The sequence below is a fragment of the Bombus terrestris genome, chromosome 11 (assembly GCF_910591885.1).
Source record: "Bombus terrestris chromosome 11, iyBomTerr1.2, whole genome shotgun sequence".
Lineage (NCBI taxonomy): Eukaryota > Metazoa > Arthropoda > Insecta > Hymenoptera > Apidae > Bombus > Bombus terrestris.
Genome location: NC_063279.1, coordinates 14,420,644 through 14,443,370, shown reverse-complemented (window position 1 = coordinate 14,443,370; position 22,727 = coordinate 14,420,644). Strand labels below are relative to the sequence as shown.

Below are 22,727 nucleotides of genomic sequence, written 5' to 3'. Positions count from 1 at the left end.
TATAACGTTATATAGTATTACGATATAACACATTACGACATTACGATATAACGTCATATAATATTACGATATAACGTATAACGTTATGTAGTATACAGTTACAACGTATAACGTTATATAGTATTACGATATAACGTATAACGTTATATAACATTACGATATAACGTATAACGTTATGTAGTATACCGTTACAACGTATAACGTTACATAGTATTACGATATAACGTATAACGTTATATAACATTACGATATAACGTATAACGTTATGTAGTATGCAGTTACTACGTATAACGTTACATAGTATTACGATATAACGTATAACGTTGTATAGTATTTCGATATAACGTATAACGTTATATAGTATTACGATATAATGTATAACGTTATATAGTATTACAATATAAAGTATAACGTTATGTAGTATACCGTTAGAACGTATAACATTATATAGTATTACGATATATTGTATAACGCTGCATAGCATGACAATATAACCAATAACATTATATAATATTACGATATAACGTATAACGTTATATACTGTTACGACATAACGTATAACGGTATATAGTATTACGATATAACGTATAACGTTCTACAGTATTACGATATAACGTATAACTTTATATAGTATTACCATATAACGTATAACGCTATATAGTATTACGATATAACATATAATGTTGTATAGTATTACGATATAAAGTATAACGTTATGTAGTATACCGTTACAACTTATAACATTACATACTATTACGATATATCATATAACGTTATGTAGTATTACGATATAACGTATAACGTTATGTAGTATACAGTTACAACGTATAACGTTATATAGTATTACAATATAACGTATAACGTTATATCACATTACGATATAACGTATAACGTTATGTAGTATACAGTTACAACGTATAACGTTACGAAGTATTACAATATAACGTATAACGTTATATAACATTACGATATAACGCATAACGTTATGTAGTATACAGTTACAACGTGTAACGTTATATAGTATTACAATATAACGTATAACGTTATATCACATTACGATATAACGTATAACGTTATATCACATTACGATATAACGTATAACGTTACATAGTATTAAGACATAACGTATGACCCTATACTATTTCGATATAACGTATAATGTTATATAGTATTACGATACAACGTATAGCGTTATATACTGTTACGACATAACGTATAACGTTCTGTTGCCACGATAGATAAATACATAGTCATCGTCATCGTAACTTCTTCTTCCTTATACATATTTCTATCAAAATTCAAAGAAATATTAATGTGCATAACTTGTTATAACATACTGAAGCAACTATACTCACTCAAATATAGTTATCAAAACAGGTTTAATAAGTTTTGCACTTTGCCGAGGTGAAGCACATAAACACATTTCAAACACTGTCATTATCATTACAACTCCTTCCGAGTTCAAATCTCCTAAAAGTGGCCTAAGTGTTTCGATTATAATCGCTCCTCTTTGACTTAAAAATTCTTGGGGACTTAATATTACATATGCTTGAACTATATACAAACATAATTTTAAATGTTCAAATGATTTTTCTGAAAAATATAAAGATCATCAAGTTTTCCGCATGTTTATAAGAATCATAGTCAAATAGAATTATTTACTAACCTAATACAGCAGGCAAATTTTTAGTCAGTTCCGTTATAGCCAATGTTGGCGCAGCTGCATTTTGCAGTAAAGCTAACCGTAATCGCAAGCCATCTTCTAACAAATAAACGTGACAATTTTGATTGACGTCACAACTTAATGCAATAACACATACTACTAGTGGTTCTATAAGGACGCTTTCAGAACCTAAAGCCTAAAAAATAATTCAAATATTATCTATTATTTAAAATTTTTAATAAAATCATTGAGTTATATATTTGATTTATCAATATCAAAATTAATAATTTGATTTATATTAATATAGTTTAATTCATTAAACACTATAAAAAATATGTACCTTTTCCAGATGTACAAGTGTTGAAATTATAGCACATCTTAGCATATTATGTTCTTCACATTCTTGCCAAAGTGCTGGCAAATATGAACTGAGGGCTCCAACAAGTGGGTTTATTTCACTACCAGCATGTTCAATCATAAATGATAACACGTATAACACATACATCTGAAAATTATTTAAAATATGTTTTTGCGAACTACAACAATATTTTAAAAGTAACATATAACAGTATATACATACATACCTTGGTATCACATTCTTTTACTTCTTTTAGGAGCGAAAATAATAAAGAGAATGCTGGTTCTAAATATGGCGAGAATTCTTCCGGATTAAATTGAAAATCATCTATCGCAAGTTTTAAAGCATCGCTTGCTGCTAAGCGAACACCCAGATCTTCTTCAGGACTCAAAACTTCAACCATAAGTTTGTATAATTCTGGTCTTAACTCTGTACTTAACTTAACAGCTGCAATTTTATTACAATACAAGATTATTACATAATAAATCCTACTTGTTTAAAAAGCTGCACTTTACTTACTTGTCCAGCGCCCAATAAGCCAACATACTCGTCTTCTAATAATTCTATAATTGTTACTTCGAATTTTCAACTCTTCTTTTAAGGTAGTTGAAAACCATTGATCAAAATTTACCTAGTAAATAGAAGCGTGATAAACTGGATGACTGACTATTTACACTGATTTTTTTGTGATATTTTGTTCTTACCTCATCGTATAAATCAAATGCAGCCAAACCAACTGCATTATATACTGCATCTTTTACTAGAATAGCATGCAAATTATTCGGGTCAACTGGTTGATGATGTCTTTGCATTAATTCAACTAAAACTGGTACAAGAACTTCTCCAAAATGATGGAAAATTACTACAAACAGACACTCCGTACAAGGCTAAAGAAAATAAAATATTAATTATAAAGTAAATAAAAATGTATAATTTTACAATTATAATACATTTATAAATATTTGTAAATAGTTGGCTATAAAATATTTACCCTTAAGCTATATTTCCATGATTCACCGCCATCATCGACAACTGAAAACAGTATAAATAAGAAATATAAAACATTCTACATACATATATATATGTACGTACAATGTTTATATATATACATAATATATATATATATATATATATATATGTATGTATGTATACAAATATTTACCAAAACTTTCTGGATCTGTATCCCATAGTTCCAATTCAGCAGGTGTTAAAAGAAAATAATGTGTTACCAGCCTTGAACAAATTTCTGCTAATGTTTCAGGTGTAAAAAATTCTTGTCTCAATTGATTTGCTCTCATTGTCTCAGTTGATTTGCTCTCAACGTTAAAGGATTTTTCGTATCTGTATTAACAAATTTTCAAGCTTAATAAATCACACCCATAAATTTACAAAATACCATTATCCATCATATATACCTTTGAGAACTTTAGCTGGTTTATAGTATGTAGATAATAAAATGCCTTTCATTAAATTTAAACACTGTATAACAAATCTTTCAAAAGCTAGGGCTTGACCAGCTTCAGTGAAACAATAAAAAACAGAAAATTCTAATGATGTTGGTATTAGTTCTACATAGCAAAATGGATGCATTTCTAATACTCCTATTAATACTTTAGTTAAATGAATTATAAATTTATCGCATACTTCCATCTGTATACCTCTTGAAATTAATGTCTTTCCTAGAATTATATAAAAATCATTATTAAGAGAGACAAATATATAACTGATATTAAGGGTAGTATCAGAGGAGAAATATACTAACGACATTCAAGACAAGTTCTTGCACGTTCAAAAACAATTTCCAAGAATGACATAGCATCATGGGATTCTGAAGGTTTATTAAACCCATTTACAATAAGTGTTCTAAGAATTCTCAATAGAAGTAACGCTTTTTCCAAAGCTTCCTGTATCTGATTTGTGTCTGCCCCATTTGATGCCATTATAAGAAAAGATTCTGTGTAAGTATTCCACACATTCAGAATAAAACTGAACACACTACTGGTTAATTCTTGGAAGAGTCGTCTGTCAGGAACTAAACGTTTAGAGGCTAAACACTTAACAACATGATGTAATATTAACAGTGCCCGATGCTGGGCCAAAGGATTTTGTTCTCTTATAACATCCAATAAGGTTGGAATTAATGAGAGCCATTCTCTAGGCCAATCATATCTGCACAACATTATTTCGTTTAACTTATTTTATGAATCAGAGAGAAAAATAAACGCAAATTATTTAATCAATATCAATTACCTTGCAATTTTAGCAATGAGAGCTGCCAATTGGATAGCTAACTGATTTACAGGTTCTTCAAAGTTTACTATTAAACGTTGTCTAAGAAATTCCTTTTCGTCATCTGCAATTCCACTGTAGTAATAATGCATGTTATTTATTAATTAATTTACATTAAGATGTTAATACTATTAGCCAAATTTGATTGCGTTAAAGAATACTTACTTTGGAGCATTTTTTCTCCAATATTTATCAACACCATTTTTGAAACATAAAATAGCCATCCATCTAATATTGATACTCAAGGAATGATTAGAAAACACATTCTGAAATAATTATTAATATTTTACTCACAATATAATAATTAGACTTTCGTTAGTAATGAAAATAAATAACCTAAAATAATCTTACGTACATAAGCAAATAGTATATGCTTATATATGCTAGTTAAAAAAAAATGATCAGGAATAAATTTTTACCTCCTTACAATCTAATCAAATTTATTTTACATTTATTCATGCAACTTACATATAACGCAGTGTAGAATCCCCTTTCAGTTTCCCATTGTTTTAGAGTTTGTTCAGCTGGTTTCAAAATAGTGGGATCCTGACTACCCGCTTGTTGAAGGACTTCTATCACTGCGACATCCATCTTCCTACAAAAAATTAATATATTCAATGTTTTACATTAAATTCAAATAGCTCATTGTTATTTGTTTTCCTCTGAAAAGATCGACTAAACTTAACTTTTTTCGGAAATATCTATGTATTAAATCAATACATGACGAAAATCATCAAAGACACTCTACATCAAAATGTCACACACGCCCGCAAGTCGGCATTTCAGAACGCTGCCCCCCTCCTGCTTTCGTCTCTTTCTACAAAATGACAGTTATTGTTATAGTGTAAACCACCTTATTACTCGTAAAACGCGATTCTAGTCTAGATTTATTTATCCATTATTCATATATCGTATAAGGTATGATCAACCTATTATGATAATGTTATTTACTCATGTATTTAAGCAAAAATTCTAATATTTCCAAAGAGCTATCCCAGAACTAAAAACTAGTTCTTTCTAATAGACAACAGTATAAATAATACTGTTGATAGAATATGTTTCAATATTTACTTATCTTTTAAAGATAAAGAAACAATAATGTTTCTTCTTGCGTTTATATATTTTCTATATAATAAAATATGTACATATACATTAGTGATTTGAAATATTTGAAAGAAATGTTATTAATTTTCTTCACATCTGTTTGTCAGAGAAATGTAATTCGTTGATGAATTAATTTACTACTAAAAATTTAAGCTATAATTTCTATGAAAACATAAGTATCAATATGATTTGTTTACAGATTTATAAGGAGTTTGTTTATTGCTATTTTCGCTTTAAAATTTCATTGGACTTAAACCGGATATCCGGTGCACGCACTCTACTACGCATTCAGTGTCCGCTTGTGCGATATACGGTCTTTCTGTTTATAGCTCGCTGCATTGCTTGATACTTCTCACAATGAAGGTACGTATCCAATAATAATTTCAAAATCTAACAAATATTACAAACAGTTACTATAAAAATTTATATATTGAAATGCTATAAGTAATTTTAGATATATATAATTTATGAAACATTCGTTTATCTGTATACCTAACCAATGTTAAAATAAGACTTATTTCATTTATCTTCGGCATAAGTAGCATGAAGCAAGTCATATCCAAATGTAGAATACTTAACCCCTTATCCTACAATATCGTGCGAGAGATATGGTACGTCGATCGGGCCAAATATAAATAACACGTGTGAGAGACATGGTAAGTCATTCGGACCAAAAGTAAATAATACGTGTGAAAGACGTGGTACGTTCTTGGGGCTACACGCGACAAATACTTACTAATTTTCTTGGCCGCATTCGGATATGCAAATATATTTTCTTGAAAAATATTAGAAATTTATTCTCAAAAATGACTTCAAAAAGAATATTAAGCGTTGTTGGGAACATTGTAAATTCAGCTAACATTGCAAAAAGTGATTTGATAGATATTTTAAATAATGATAGTGACAGTAGTGATATTTCACTTCCTGTACGAAAACGTTGTAAGCGACTGATTATTGAAGATGATACCGACGATGAAGACCACAGTAATCATCAACAATCAGAGCTATGGATTTGGAAAGAAGAAACTAATGATCCAAAAATCTGGAATTATACAGAAATTCCTGGCATAAAAGTGGCAATTTTGAGTCAGTTAGGTGAAAACAAAAAAGAATTAGACTTTTTTAATATAATATTTGATAATATATTTTGGGAAAATATTGTCATGGAGACGAATCGATACGCAAACCAAATAATGAACAATGAAAATAAAAGACTAAAAATAGATAAAACTTGGTTTCCTATAGACTGTGGTGAAATCAAAATATATTTTGCACTATGTACAATAATGGCTGAAGTTAAAAAACCAACAATTCAAATGAATTGGTCTAAGAAAGCAGTTATAAAAACTCCAATTTTCTGAAAAACAATGCCGTTCAAAAGATTTCTGCAAATAACTAAATGTTTGCATTTTGCAGATAACAATTTGGCTAACAATACAGATAAATTATGTAAAATAAAACCTGTGATAAACTTTTTGAATCAAAGATTTAAAGAAGTATATACAATGCAAGAGAACATTACTATCAATGAATCATTGATGAAATATAAGGGACGCTTATCCTATAAACAATTTAATCCATCAGAAGGGGTAAGATTTGGTATAAAATTTTATAAATTATGTGAGTCAAAATCAGGTTATTGCTATGACCTTAAAATATACACTGGTAGTGATAAAATAAATTCTGGTAACAGTGCATTTGAAAGTGTTGTCAAAGAGCTATCACAGTCAATATTACATAAAGGACATACTTTATATTTAAACAATTGTTCTCCAAAACTGTTTAAAACTTTAATTAACAATAAAACTAATGTTGTTGGAACAGTGCACTGGAACAGAAATAATATGCCAAAAGATTTTTATAAAGTAAAATTAAAAAAGGGTGAATATATAATGAGAAGCTGCAATGGAATAATGGCATTAAAATGGAAGGATATACGAGACATTTATATTCTTTCTTCAAAACACAAAATAGCAGAATGATAGGAATTGACCGGCAAGACCCAATGCTAGCATGCTTCCCTGTGATGAGGAAATGTATGAAAGGATACCGAAAAGTTTTCTTTTACCGCTTTGATATTGCTCTGTTTAACTCGTACATTTTATTCAACAAAATAAATACTCACAAAAAACAGACTTATGCTGAATATAGAATTGAAATAGCCCAATCATTATTAAAAAATGTACCATTACCAGAATATATACGAAAAGGACGATTATCGAATGGAGATTTACCAAAGAAACTGCATGGAAAACATTGGGGTCATTTCCCCAAGCATATAGATCCAACACCATCGAAATCAAAGCCACCAAGAGCTTGTAAAGCATGCACAAAACATAAAAAACGTAGTGAAACAACGTGGGAGTGCAAAAGATGTAAAGTTGCATTACATGTACCAATACGCTTTGAAAGATATCACACGATTGAAGATTATTAAATTTTTGTAAATTTTTTCAAGACGTTCATAATTTAAAATATGTTTTTTTAGAAATTGTGTATTTTCGAGCTATCGCGGGGAGGCGCGGTCGTTAGAATACGCGCCAACGGGAGTCGTAAATTCCCGTTACGATTAAAATGATCGACACCACGAATAGTTCGATCCCCGTATTTCGATTAAGATAATAGGGGTGATTCAGGTATGATAACACTGTGACTCACAGAGTTAAAATTTATATTTCTAACACTTAGTATACACGATTAAATAGATATAAATAATTAACAACTTATCGCACGAAAATAATATAGATGTGTACAATATAGAGCAAGGCTCTTACAATTGAATTTAGTCTATTAGTGGACGTAGCACTGTAGGATACTTAGTAGAATAAGTGAATGTTCGACAATGTCTCGGACCGACTTGGTTTACGTTCCGTTGGCGTTATGCTTTACGATATTTATATAAGCTCGTCTGACCTCTCGATGTGTAACGTTCGACTCGTCACAAGGAACTGATCGACTTTGGATGATTTCTTTGTCTCATCTTTAAGACGACCCCCACCATCCTTAGGTCACGCCACCGTTCGCGCCTATGATCACGTATGTCCGCTCTTGCGTGGAAAACGTAACGGACCAAATTCGACGTTTCGAGAACTCGCTGCTTGGCAACAGCTATGCGCTCGTCGATACATTGTATATGATCCGGCGGTCAGATAAGACGATCTGACTGAGACATTGTAGGGCCGCGAGTGACGGTTAGAAAATACAGCCTGTGTTAAACCTCGTGGCGTAACATCCTCCCCCCGTTGAGAGGGTACCGATCAAATGATATGGTGTGGAGTCAGTTGCGTCGCTGGCGAATCTCCTTGGCTCCGTGTGGGTGGTCGGACTCGTCTGGATCTGGGTGAATGGGTAAGGGGACCAGTCTTTTGACGCCACGATCCAGGGTAGTTGTTGCCGTCTGCACGGTGGCGGTCCGTATGATTCCGTCGACTCCTGGATGGACCTTGATCACGCGGCCCAAAGGCCATTGCATGGATGGTACGTTATCCTCCCTGAGAACTACTACGGTGCCTTCTCGGATATCATGTTTGCCCTTATCCCATTTATTGCGGCGGGTTAGCTCGTTGAGGTACTCTCGATGCCATCTGCTCCAGAACTGCTGTTTGATCTGGTGGATGCGCTGCCAACTTGATAGCCGCCCTGATGGAACTGTCCTGAAATCACGCTCCCGTAAATTCGTGAGTGTGTCACCGATTAGAAAATGACCGGGAGTGAGGACAGGGGGATCTTTCGGATCGGATGATATGGGAGTCAGTGGGCGTGAATTAAGGATGGCTTCAATTTCAACCACAAGAGTATGAAGGTGCTCAAAGGTCAAGAGTTCCGTGCCGACGACGCGGATGAGATGGCGCTTGAAGGATTTCACCGCGGCTTCCCATAAACCGCCAAAGTGTGGTGAGTTTGGAGGGTTGAAACGCCATTGGATCTGTCGGTCGGCGAGAAAAGTCTGTACCCTCTCCTTGTGGTCGTCAGACTGCAATAGGGTCCGGAGTTCTTGCAGCTCCCGGTTGGCCCCGACGAAATTGGTGCCATTGTCGGTAAGGATGGTTGCGCAATGTCCTCGCCGCGAAATGAATCGACGTAAGGCGGCTAGGAAAGCGTCGGTGGTTAGATCGCTGACTAGCTCTATGTGGACAGCCTTGGTTGCTAGACAAACGAATATGGCAGCGTATATTTTTATTTTACGTCGGTTGCGATCCCTCCTCTCCTTGATGTAGAATGGGCCGCAGTAGTCGATTCCGACGTTCGTAAACGGACGCGATTCGGTAATGCGCGCCTCTGGCAAATCACCCATCAAATATTCCACTGGCGGCGGGTTGGCTCTGCAGCAGCGGACGCACCTTTTAATGGTACGCCACACTTGGCTACGACCGTCGATCGGCCAATAGCGCAATCTTACCGCGTACAGGGTAGCTTGTGTCCCGGTGTGGTGGTTTTTCCGATGCTCCTGGTCTATGATGAGCTCTGTAACAGATGCTTTGGGCAATATAATGGGGTGTTTTTGATTGAAGGGTATAGAAGAGTTGGTTAGTCGTCCTCCGACTCGTAATATCCCATCTTCGTCGAGGAAGGGATTTAATGGCTGTAGTTTTCCTCCAACGTCCCTGCTTCGATCTTTCTGTAGTGTCCGAATTTCCGTCGCAAAATGACCGGATTGTATGATTTTGATCACCCTGTTGTGAGCCCTGGTTAATTCGTCTGTTGTTAGATGGGCAGCTAGGTGTTGTTTATGTTTCCATCGAAGACACCAAGCGACGACTCTGATTAGTCTGGTCCAGGACGAGTATCGGTGGAGGAGGGGGTTATCGTTGTTATTCGTCGTTAGACAGATCGTTTTTTTCTGTTCCGGGATGTCCCCCGACGGTGTAGGGATCCAGATCGGCCAGTTCTCCGGCTGCTGCTTGAGCCATTCGGGTCCGTGTTTCCAGATGTTTGGACGCAGGAATTCCTTGGGAGCCTGCCCTCGGGAGATCAGATCCGCTGGGTTGTCATCCGTAGGCACATGCCGCCAATCGGCGATGTTGGTTTTCGCTTGGATCTCGGCCACGCGGTTCGCTACGAATGTTTTTAACGTATGTGGCGAGGACTTGATCCACTGGAGCACGATAGTCGAATCTGTCCAATAAACTATTCGAGAAACGTCTATAGTGAGGGAAGTCTTTACCATGGACATTAGCGAGGTGAGGAGCAATGCTCCGCTTAATTCGAGTCTTGGGATTGTCAGGGATTTTAGCGGCGCGACCTTTGATCGCGCGGTGAGTAATTGGGTTTCGATACGTCCATCCGAGCTGCGACTGCGCAGATATATACATGCCCCGTATGCCTTTTCACTGGCGTCGCAAAAACCGTGTAGTTCTATCTGAGTAGCTGCCTTGACCACCGTTTTGCGAGGAAATCGAGTATCACTAAGCAAGGGTAGTTGGATATAGTATCGGTCCCATTCTGTATGCAACTCGGATGGCAAGGATTCATCCCAGTCTAGTTTTAATGCCCAGACGCGTTGAAGCAATATTTTGGCTCTGACAATCACTGGCGCGAGCAATCCTAGTGGATCATAAATTCGGGCTATCACCGAACTTATTGATCGCTTTGTGACACGGGTGATGGTCGCTGTGGGTGCAACTGAGTATAGTATTGTGTCATCCTGGGAATTCCAATAGATACCTAGAGTTTTCAATGTCTGTGACTCACCCAATTGTAGTGTTCGATTTGTATCTTTCTCGGATAGTCCACGCAGTATGTCCTTATCGTTAGATGCCCATTCACGGATGTTTAAGCCGCCCGATCTGAGAAGGTCCGTGAGTTCGTGTCGTACCGCTATTAACTCTTCCTTTGTATCGGCCCCGGTGAGGGCGTCGTCGACATAGAAATCACGCTGTACAACCGATGACGCTCGCGGAAATCGATCTCCTTCGTCTTCTGCTAGTTGTTTCAGGCAGCGGAGTGCTAAATATGGGGCAGCTGATAGTCCGAAGGTCACGGTGTTGAGCTGATAAGTATCGATTTCCCCGTTGGAATTGCGCCATAGAATCAGCTGATATTTACGATCGTCTGGGCGTACGAGAATTTGTCGATACATCTTCTCGATGTCACCCGTTAGGACATACTGGTGTGATCGGAATCTCAGCAGAATTTCAACCAGATCTTCTTGGAGTTTGGGTCCGGTATGCAGAGTGTCGTTGAGAGAAACTCCGGTGGTGCTGATTGCTGATCCATCGAACACTACCCGGAGTTTAGTGGTGTTGCTCGATTCCTTTATCACGCCGTGATGCGGCAAATAGTAACCATTATTTGAGGGCTGAGTGTGCGGAATCTTGGTCATATGACCTAAGTCTAAATATTCTTGGATCACCGTGTTGTACGCGGCTTCGAATTGCTTATCGCGTTGGAACCGGCGAGAAAGAGCGGCGAGTCTACTCATTGCAACGGACTTTGATGTCCCAAGTGTGGGAAGCTTCTCGTTGAAGGGCAGGGCGACGATATATCGCCCTTCCTTGTTGCGTCGGACATGGTTACGGAAATGTTCTTCGCACTGTAATTCCGATTCTGATAAATGTGTAGTGGATGGTCCCTCGTCGATTTCCCAGAATCGCGAGAGATCCGTTTGTAGATCGGCTGTGGTAATGTGAAACGAATGTGTGCCCGATTGCGTGGATGGGCTCCCCCCGATAACCCAACCGAAGCGAGTTTTTTGCAAACATAACTCAGTATCGATGGATTGTGGTATTTTAATCTGCCCGACACATAATGAGGCTAACGTTGGTCCCGAGCTTAGTAATATTTCGATAGGGCTTGGTATGTGAAATGTTGGATCGGCTAATTTTAGATTTTTGGGTATCTGGAGAGCGGACCGATCGATTGGATGGTCTGGGACTGCCGATGATATTGTTGGGATTACTAAAAACGTTGCTGTGCGTTCATATTTGCCATCCGTAGAAACAATGGTGGTCGTTAGTTGGCTCCTTGCGATAGTGGTTAAGTCGTCGAGGGCTCCGATTGGGACCGAACATCTCTTTCGTTTTATACCGAGGGAGTTTGCGAATTTCTCAGTCATGAAATTCATACTAGAGCCAGTATCTAGCAGTGCTCTGGCTCGAATTGGAGATGCCCTCTTGTCTAGCACATCGATCTGTGTTGTGACCAGCAGATCATGATGCGGCGTAACGTCTAGAGATATATGTGTCGTTTCGGTCCCTTCCTTTGCGGCCCGTTTGTCTAGTCAGTTTTGACCTGGGTGGGTTTTGGACGCGGATTCTGGGACATTACCCTTGGTCCGTGATGCGCGTGACTCATACGAAGTGTGAGCTTTCATATCGCTTGGGGCCGAAGGTGTAGGGTTATTTGAATGTTTGGCGGGTCGTCTCGAATGGTGGACCGAACGCGGCTTCGATGATCCGGATGGCGATTGTCCATGAGAGGATCGTTTGTACGATGAACGACCTCCCGACGATCGACCGCTTGATGAACGACTGTCTGACCACGACCGACCGCTCGATGAACGATTGCCCGACGCCCGACCGCTCGATGAACAACTATCCGACGACTGAATGCTTGGCGACCGACCCTTTGACGACCGACCGCAGGACGACCGAGGATTTTCTTGTATTTGTTCTCGATGTAGGTACGTATGATGTCGTCGCCCGCAGATATGACACGAACGCGCGGTGCACTGTGTTATCGAATGTCCGTTGCCTAGACAGTTTGTACACAGCGATGCCATTTTTACGAGTTGAAGACGTTCTATGGTTGATTTGGCTTTGAAAACCTTACAGTCTCTGAGTTTGTGGGGTCCGTCGCAGGTCGGACACACCAGCGCCCTGCTGGTTGTGGCATAGGTTCGTCCACGTGGTAGGTTATATCGGCGACGAGGAGGTTTGGGGGGTGACTCCTTTGTTTTCGTTACTTTAGAGAGGAGCTGATTCCCGTTGGCTCGTGTTTTTAGGAATTCCATCAGCTGATGGTAGGAAGGTACTTCCTGATTTGGCAACGTACGTTGCCATTTACGCATACTGGACGCAGGCAATTTTGACGCGATCAACTCGATCAGTACTACATCTGAAGTTACCGACTGTCCTAATCTTTCGAGCGCTTTGAGATTTACGCTGATGGTTTCCATCAAATCCTCAATGGCTTCAGGAGTTTCCTTTTCTATTTCGGGATAACCGCGCATCAATTCCCAATGGCGCATACAGATCCGGAGGGGGCAATTGAATTTCTCCTTCAATGTGTTAAGCGCGATGGGGTAGTTGGCATCTGTGGGTTCCAATGATTGGATGCTCCGTGCGGCCCGTCCAGTGATAGCTGCGCGTAGATATTGAAATTTCTGGACATTTGTTAAATTTTCATTGCGATCTACCGTGGATGAGAACGTGTCATAAAAATAGGTCCAGTTCTCGAGGGCACCGTCGAACTGAGGAGCGCGGACCTCTGGTAGGGTGAGTGATGTCGGCTCGGGCTTCACGCCTGAATCGCGCGTTTTAGTTGGCGAGGGGTTTGGTGCGGGTATTTTATCAAGGAGACCTGTGAGCCGTACGTCAATCTCCAGCTTCTCTTGATACAACGCGGCGGCCCGACCGACTTCCCCTTCATCTAACCCTTCTAACTCGTCTTGAACCGCGACTAACTTCTTCCAGATGTCGTCGAACGCTTGACGGCAAGATACTAAGTAACCGTTGTTTACTTGACCAGACTCTTCGTATTCATCGAGTTGGCGTTTCGTGATTGTAAAGCGGTTGGCGAGGCCGCTGCGTCTCCGCCTCAATGTGCTGATCGAGTCAGGTTGAGCCATGTTTGGTGTTAATGGTAGGAACGATCTTACCTTGATCAAATGGGCGTTGATCTGAGAGTCGTTTTTTACTCGCTACAGTGTGGTGTGGTCTCGTGTAGATGCTGAACGAAGGAGGTGTTCCTCTCCGGTGGCGGCTCCTTTGGTCAGTTGACTAAGATGTTGGATTGTGGATTTCACGTGACACTGTATAGTCACTGGTCAGTACACTTCTTTGGTGGCACGTGATCCGGCTCGAAGGACCATGTATTTTCGAGCTATCGCGGGGAGGCGCGGTCGTTAGAATACGCGCCAACGGGAGTCGTAAATTCCCGTTACGATTAAAATGATCGACACCACGAATAGTTCGATCCCCGTATTTCGATTAAGATAATAGGGGTGATTCAGGTATGATAACACTGTGACTCACAGAGTTAAAATTTATATTTCTAACACTTAGTATACACGATTAAATAGATATAAATAATTAACAACTTATCGCACGAAAATAATATAGATGTGTACAATATAGAGCAAGGCTCTTACAATTGAATTTAGTCTATTAGTGGACGTAGCACTGTAGGATACTTAGTAGAATAAGTGAATGTTCGACAATGTCTCGGACCGACTTGGTTTACGTTCCGTTGGCGTTATGCTTTACGATATTTATATAAGCTCGTCTGACCTCTCGATGTGTAACGTTCGACTCGTCACAAGGAACTGATCGACTTTGGATGATTTCTTTGTCTCATCTTTAAGACGACCCCCACCATCCTTAGGTCACGCCACCGTTCGCGCCTATGATCACGTATGTCCGCTCTTGCGTGGAAAACGTAACGGACCAAATTCGACGTTTCGAGAACTCGCTGCTTGGCAACAGCTATGCGCTCGTCGATACATTGTATATGATCCGGCGGTCAGATAAGACGATCTGACTGAGACATTGTAGGGCCGCGAGTGACGGTTAGAAAATACAGCCTGTGTTAAACCTCGTGGCGTAACAAATTGTAATAAAAATGTTATTGATTTATTAGATTTATTATTGACTTCAAGATAATAAATCTTACTTGTTCAATGATCAGTTGGTAGTATTTATTTATCAAACATCCTGCAAAGTAAAATTAATTGTGCCTGTACACATGCATTTACAAAAAGACACGAACACTCAGCCAAATCATAAATTGGTTTGACATGTGACTGATCTTGTTGTTTATGGCACACACTATTGGAACTTAAATCATAAGGCAAGAGGCTAAATTTTCTTCATATAGAGCATTAAGATTTACAATTTTCATTATTATACTACGAAAGTAAGCATAACCTCATTAAAATGTCTTAGACGTTTAACCTATATTTCACTCTACAAGTATAAACAGCCGACCTTTGTGAATATATTTTATGGCTATTATCAAGCAAAAAATGCTTCATAAGTATAAATCAATTGAAGCCTTATTACAAGGTGCTGTATCTACTGTTATTTTATAGCATAGTGATAACGAGTTTCTTACTAGTCCCCTTGTATTTTGAATTTTTGTTTTAACTTTTTAATAAAGCTTTATATGGCTATGTATATATAACATTTTTGTTTGATTACGTACATTAAATAAACTGGCAAAAGCTGATAAATCTTTGCATATGCTGTATAATATTTGTGTTTTTTAGTTGAACGTATCGTATCCTGCAACAGGATGTCAAAAACTGTTTGAAATCTCCGATGAACATAAGCTGAGAATTTTTTATGAAAAGCGTATGGGCGCAGAAGTAGAGGCTGATGCTCTCGGTAACGAATGGAAGGGATATGTCGTTCGTATCTCCGGCGGCAATGATAAACAAGGATTTCCTATGAAACAGGGCGTTCTGACTAATGGTAACACAAGCATTTTTTATTCTAATTTCGTTTGATTTTAATTTTTTAAAAATTCCTGTAACTAGGGCGCGTACGTTTATTGCTCTCAAAAGGACATTCATGCTACAGACCTAGACGTGATGGTGAGCGTAAACGTAAATCTGTCCATGGATGCATAGTCGATTCCAACCTTTCAGTACTCGCTCTCGTCATTGTCAAAAAAGGAGAAAAGGTATTAATTTGACTGTACTTTCTATCTATTATCCATGTTTCAGGGTGTATCTTAGAATTGTCTTATTATCTTATGATACTATCGTAAACATGGAAGATTAACTATAGTGTTTTGATTTGGGAGACTGTGTTATGTAATTTACACTTTTTCTCAGTGTACAAGCGATACACTAAAAGTCAACATATCTGTGGATGTAATGATCAGTGAGTTAAGTTATTAACACGTTCACGCCGGCGCGTATCACCGGTGGCTCGCGCTTGAGTCTCGCATCAGGCAGCGTACACTTGACTCACACTTGAATGTTCTATCAGATGGTGCGTACCATCAAAAATGTAGTTCGTTTAGTAACTAGAAAAAATCGCCATTTGAAATATTTGAAAATTTAAATGGAAATTTGACGTCTATTAAATGAAAAAGAAGTAGGATTTATTTTATTTCATCTCAATATTATAAACATACAAAACAAAAATTCGATAGTAAACACAGCAATTCAATATTATAATTACCTTACCTTAATTGTTTATTTATTTCTATTTGCAATTTTTAAACGCACTTGAAACAAAGTGCTGGCTGGCTCTCACAATGATTGCAGTATATCGTAATTTTTTTAGTTTTTTTTCATGGCATAATCTCTAATTTTTTTTATATAAGCATTTATAACGTTCCTTACTTCTTTTTCTTGACTTTCTTACAGATCCTTTATGTGAATGGAGAAAATGTGAACATTTTGTGAAGGTATTTGCTTTTCAATAGCCATTTCTGCAATGTGGTGATTATTGGTCAAAGATGAACAATAATTTTTTCTCTAAATTGCAAAATATTAATATCTTTATTACATTATCTTTGATATATGTACCACGGAATTATGAGTCAAGTCCCTCATATTAATTGTATAATAATTTTTTTGTACCATTTAACGGTTTTCCGTAAATAACTACAGTACGATGTCATTTGATAGGATAAGTCATCACCCCTTTTTGCATCGTTATAAAAAAATATCAGACTTTACTTCATCATTTTTTCCTTGAATAATTGTACACATGTGATTCTTGGAAGTAGTAAACATATAAACTGGTCTTTTGTCAATCCATTTAAAAAATTTAACTCTGCTACGATTTTCAAAACTCACAATGTGGCCCCGTTTTTGTTTTTGTATCGTTTGTGGCGGTAAACATTTTTTGTTTATTTTTACAGTACCACAAATAAATGTTTTTTTCTGCCAAAGTTTTTTTCTTCAACCAAGGGCACACTCGTATAACAGCTATCTATGAATTGCATGTGGCCTTCAAATAATAATCCATACGAGTGCTGCCCCACGGCGAGAAATACAAATTGCAACGCCCACGTGAACGTGTTAAAGAACATTTTTAATGCTAAGAAGCATTTAATGTATAAGTTGATTAAATTCTTACAGGATATCCCGGATTTAACTGACAGGGAAGTCCCACGCCGTTTAGGACCCAAGAGAGCGAGCAAAATTCGCAAACTATTTAACTTATCGAAGGAAGATGATGTCCGTCGATTCGTTGTGAAACGACCAATTCAAAAAGAGGGCAAACCACAGCGGTCGAAAGCCCCTAAAATTCAACGTCTTATTACCCCACTTACACTCCAGGTTTGTACATATATGTATCTATATTTATATTGTTGTTTTGTTTCAGTTAAAATTTTCCAAAAGTATGGAGTTTATAGTAAAATAAAAATATGTTTATATAGAGAAAGAGGCATAGACTGGCTCTAAAGACGAAGCGTTGCTTGGCTCGCAAGCAACAAGCAGCAGAATATGCGAAGCTGTTAGCACAACGGCAAAAGGAAGCTAAGAATAGACATCAAGAAGAACTAAAGCGAAGACGTAGTGCTTCTATACGAGATTCCAAATCGGGCAGTCAGTCTGCACCCGCCATTCAAAAGTAAAAGACTGCAATGATACCGTCCAATACAATATGAAACTAACAAATTGTGTACAAATATGTTGTATATAAACCTATTAAATATTAGCTGTATATAAGCCTAATAAATATTTATATTTTTTTTGTAATATCTTGTCTTTTTGTAATATCACTTACATGTTCCATATTCGTAATGTTCATATATACACTATTATACTCGTCTAAATTTATACAGCATATACGTAAGGTAGAAGCTTATCATTTTAAGCAATTAGTAATTTTTAAAGTTTCTGAAATGATTAAGGTGGAATTATAGAGTTCATCATCAACATCAATGGTTATTTTAATATTATTCTTAATTAGTATTGTAGAGGTGGTATATGTTGTCCGTGATAGTAGTAATTGCCGGCTGTAGATGTCGCTGCTGGGATACTGCTAATTATTCTTCCATTTTGATGCGTGGAAGAAAAATAGGATCACGGGCGCCGGGAATCGAACCCGGGTCCCGAACGTTCGAAACCTAGAGTTGGTTGCTTAGTTAGTGTCGAGTAGCGGTATTTGTTGTCGAGTGCCGCTACAATACCCCCTTACCAGAGATAACATTATAGATCTTAACGTGGTAAAGCGTCAGCCGATTGTTGTCCTATCCTTGCAGATGTTGTGCGATGTCTTCGATATGGTCATGGATACCTCTCGGTACGGTGCAGGGCGTTCCGTGTACGGTCGTAGGACTCTGTTCCTCTCTTTAGTATGACGTGCTGGTGGTGATGCCCATGAACTTTGCGATGGCTACATCACTCTTTTTTTTTTGCGTGAGGAGGGGAAAATGCTATTACGCATGCCCCGTAACCCGCGTCACTGGGTTATGTGGGAGTCGGTCGGATGTCGTTGCCATACCCACTAAAAACCCCTCCTCCTTCTTCCTCCGCTTTGAGGGCAGACAACCCCGGTAAAACCTGTCGGCAGTCATCAGGGTTGTCCTTTCGTGCCCCGTTGTATCTACCTCTTCGGGCAGTTACTGCTCATGTCATCTTCTCAGCCAGTTCAGGATACTGGGCTGATCTCCTTCTGCGGTTTTTCGTTCTTTTGTATTCTTGCCTTCATTGCTCCGCGTAGTTGTTGTTTCACTCGTTCTCCTCCTTGCCTCTTCCCAGGCCCTCGCTGTCACCCTCCTGTGACACATGACGGTCTTGCAGAATTGCCTGAATTTATTCCAGCTCTCGTTCTTGGCGGTCACCGTGGCGATCAGATTGTCCACGCCTATCTTCTCGCCAAGAGCGTTCTCCAGCTCGATCCTTCTGTCCTTTCACTTCGGGCACGCGAAGAGGGCGTGCTCTGCATCGTCGTTAGGGTCTCCACAGTCGAGACAGTTGCTGTCGCTGTCCTTGCCAATCCTCTTCCTATAGACACCGAAGCTTCCATGCCCGGTTAGAAGCTGCATGGTGTGGTGATCGATGTCCATCTTCTTTTTGGTAAATAGCAGCGCACTCGGTATTAATTTCTTCGTGACATTCTCCATTTTGTAGCTGTTCCATTCCTTCTGCCACTCCTCTTGGGCCTTCTTGCGAATCGCCTCCAGTTCCTCCTTCAGCTTGCAGCCGTCATCAGCGCCAATCCTAGACTCATGGATCTTGTTCCTTTCGTAGGTCTCTCCGAGCATCTTTATCTTTACGTAAATCGGGAGATTCCCGGTCAACACGCAAAGTGCCGCGTGGGAGACGGTACGGTATGCCGTCGTTGTTATGCACAGGGCCGTTCGTTGTGCTCGTTTCAGCTTTTTCGTAATAATAATAACGTATGACGTTATATAGTACTATCATATAACGTATAAAGTTGTATACTGTTACGTAATAACGTATCACGTTATATAGTATTACCATATCACGTATAACGTTGTATACTGTTACGTAATAGCGTATAACGTTATATAGTATTACCATATCACGTATAACGTTGTATACTGTTTCGTAATAACGTATCACGTTATATACTATTACGTAAAAACGTATAACGTTATATACTATTACGTAATAACGAATAACGTTATATGGTATTACCATATCACGTATAACGTTGTATATTATTACCATATAACGTAAAACGGTATATCCTATTACGTAATAACGTATAACGTTATATGGTATTGCCACATAACGTATAACGTTGTGTATTATTACCATATAACGTATAACGATATATAATATTACGTAATAACGTATAACGTTATATGGTATTGCCACATAACGTATAACGTTGTGTATTATTACCATATAACGTATAACGATATATAATATTACGTAATAACGTATGACGTTATATAGTACTATCATATAACGTATAACGTTGTATACTGTTACGTAATAACGTATCACGTTATATAGTATTACCATATAACGTATAACGTTGTATACTGTTACGTAATAGCGTATAACGTTATATAGTATTACCATATCACGTATAACGTTGTATACTGTTACGTAATAACGTATCACGTTATATACTATTACGTAATAACGTATAACGTTATATAGTATCACTATATCACGTATAACGTTGTATATTATTACCATATAACGTATAACGGTATATCCTATTACGTAATAACGTATAACGTTATACGGTATTGCCACATAACGTATAACGTTGTGTATCATTACCATATAACGTATAACGATATATAATATTACGTAATAACGTATAACGTTATATGGTATTGCCACATAACGTATAACGTTGTGTATTACTACCATATAACGTATAACGATATATAATATTACGTAATAACGTATCACGTTATAAACTATTACGTGATAACGTATAACGTTATATACTATTGCGTAATAACGCATAACGATATACTATTACGTAATAACGTATAACGTTATATACTATTACGTAATAACACATAACGTTATATACTATTACGTAATAACGTATAGCGTTATGTAGTATTACCATATCACGTATAACGTTGTATATTATTACCATATAACGTATAGCGATATATACTAGTACGTAATAACGTATGACGTTATATAGTACTATCATATAACGTATAAAGTTGTATACTATTACGTAATAACGTTTAACGTTATATAGTATTAGGATACATCTTATAACGTTATATACTATTACGATATAAAGTATAACGCTGTATAGCATTACGATATAGCGTATAGCGTTATATACTATTACGATATAATGTTATTATAATATTACGATATAACGTTATATAATATTACTATATAACGTATAACGTTATGTAGTATACCGTTACAACGTATAACGTTATGTAGTATAACGTTACAACGCATAACGTTATATAGTATTACGATATAACGTATAACGTAATATACTATTACTATATAACGTATAACGTTATGTAGTATACCGTTACAACGTATAACGTTATATAGTATTACAATATAACGTATAACGTTATATCACATTACGATATAACGTACAACGTTATGTAGTATACAGTTACAACGTATAACGTTACATAGTATTACGATATAACGTAAAACGTTATGTAGTATACAGTTACAACGTATAACGTTACATAGTATTACGATATAACGTATAACGTTATATCACATTACGATATAACGTATAACGTTGTATAGTATTTCGATATAACTTAGAACGTTATATATCATTGCGATATAACGTATAACGTCATATACCATTACAATATAACGTATAACGTTATATAACATTACGGTATAACGTATAACGTTCTGTAGTATTACGATATAACGTATAACGTTATATACTATTACGATATAACGTATAACGCTATATAGTATTACGACGTAACATATAACGTTATATAGCATTATGTTATAAGGTATGCCGTTATATAATATTTCCATATTATGTATAACGTTCTATAGTATTACGATGTAACGTATAACGTTGTATAGCATTAAGATATAACGTAGAACGTTGTATAGTATTACGATATATAGTATAACGTTATGTGGTATACAGTTACAACGTATAACGTTATATAGTATTACAATATAACGTGTAACGTTATATCACATTACGATATAACGCATAACGTTACATAGTATTACGATATAACGTATAAAGTTCTATATTATTACGATATAACGTATAACGTTATATAGTATTACGATATAACGTATAACGTTATATAGTATTACGATATAACGTATAACGTATAACGTTATGTAGTATACAGTTACAACGTATAACGATATATAGTATTACAATATAACGTATAACGTTATATCACATTACTATATAACGTATAACGTTATGTAGAATACAGTTACACCGCATAACGTTATATAGTATTACGACGTAACGTATAACGCTATACTATTACGATATAACGTATAATGCTATATAGTATTACGATATAACGTATAACGTTATGTAGTATACCGTTACAACCTATAACGTTACATAGTATTACGATATAACGTATAACGTTATATATGATTACGATATAACGTATAACGTTATATATGATTACGATATAACGTATAACGTTATGTAGTATACCGTTACAACGTATAACATTATATAATATTACGATTAAACGTATAAC

The 22,727-nt window shown here is 37.0% G+C and overlaps 2 protein-coding genes across 3 annotated transcripts in view; one reads left to right on the top strand and one right to left on the bottom strand.

The window, feature by feature from the left end:
• Positions 1-1,233: 1,233 nt before the first annotated feature.
• The window catches only part of LOC125385978, a gene marked incomplete at its 3' end in the record, with an annotated part of 48,768 nt that continues 27,274 nt past the window's right edge, over positions 1,234-22,727 (bottom strand). Inside the window, 15 exon segments of the mRNA XM_048410263.1 lie at positions 1,234-1,288; positions 1,356-1,593; positions 1,667-1,859; positions 2,004-2,168; positions 2,248-2,468; positions 2,541-2,652; positions 2,726-2,908; positions 3,013-3,053; positions 3,184-3,337; positions 3,340-3,362; positions 3,437-3,700; positions 3,784-4,190; positions 4,272-4,385; positions 4,476-4,576; positions 4,779-4,905. Of these exon segments, the coding sequence (XP_048266220.1) occupies positions 1,234-1,288; positions 1,356-1,593; positions 1,667-1,859; positions 2,004-2,168; positions 2,248-2,468; positions 2,541-2,652; positions 2,726-2,908; positions 3,013-3,053; positions 3,184-3,337; positions 3,340-3,362; positions 3,437-3,700; positions 3,784-4,190; positions 4,272-4,385; positions 4,476-4,576; positions 4,779-4,905 (2,398 nt within the window).
• On the top strand, positions 5,636-18,294 carry LOC125385981 (40S ribosomal protein S6-like). Of its 2 annotated transcripts, none has more exons than XM_048410269.1 (5): positions 5,636-5,777; positions 15,841-16,045; positions 16,111-16,256; positions 17,671-17,871; positions 17,973-18,294. In XM_048410269.1, the coding sequence occupies exons 1-5, from the start codon at positions 5,772-5,774 to the stop codon at positions 18,168-18,170; spliced, it is 756 nt and encodes a 251-aa protein (XP_048266226.1). In that variant the 5' UTR covers positions 5,636-5,771; the 3' UTR covers positions 18,171-18,294. The 2 variants fall into 2 exon arrangements, with proteins under 2 accessions (XP_048266226.1, XP_048266227.1); XM_048410270.1 differs by lacking the exon at positions 5,636-5,777 and adding an exon at positions 5,823-6,070.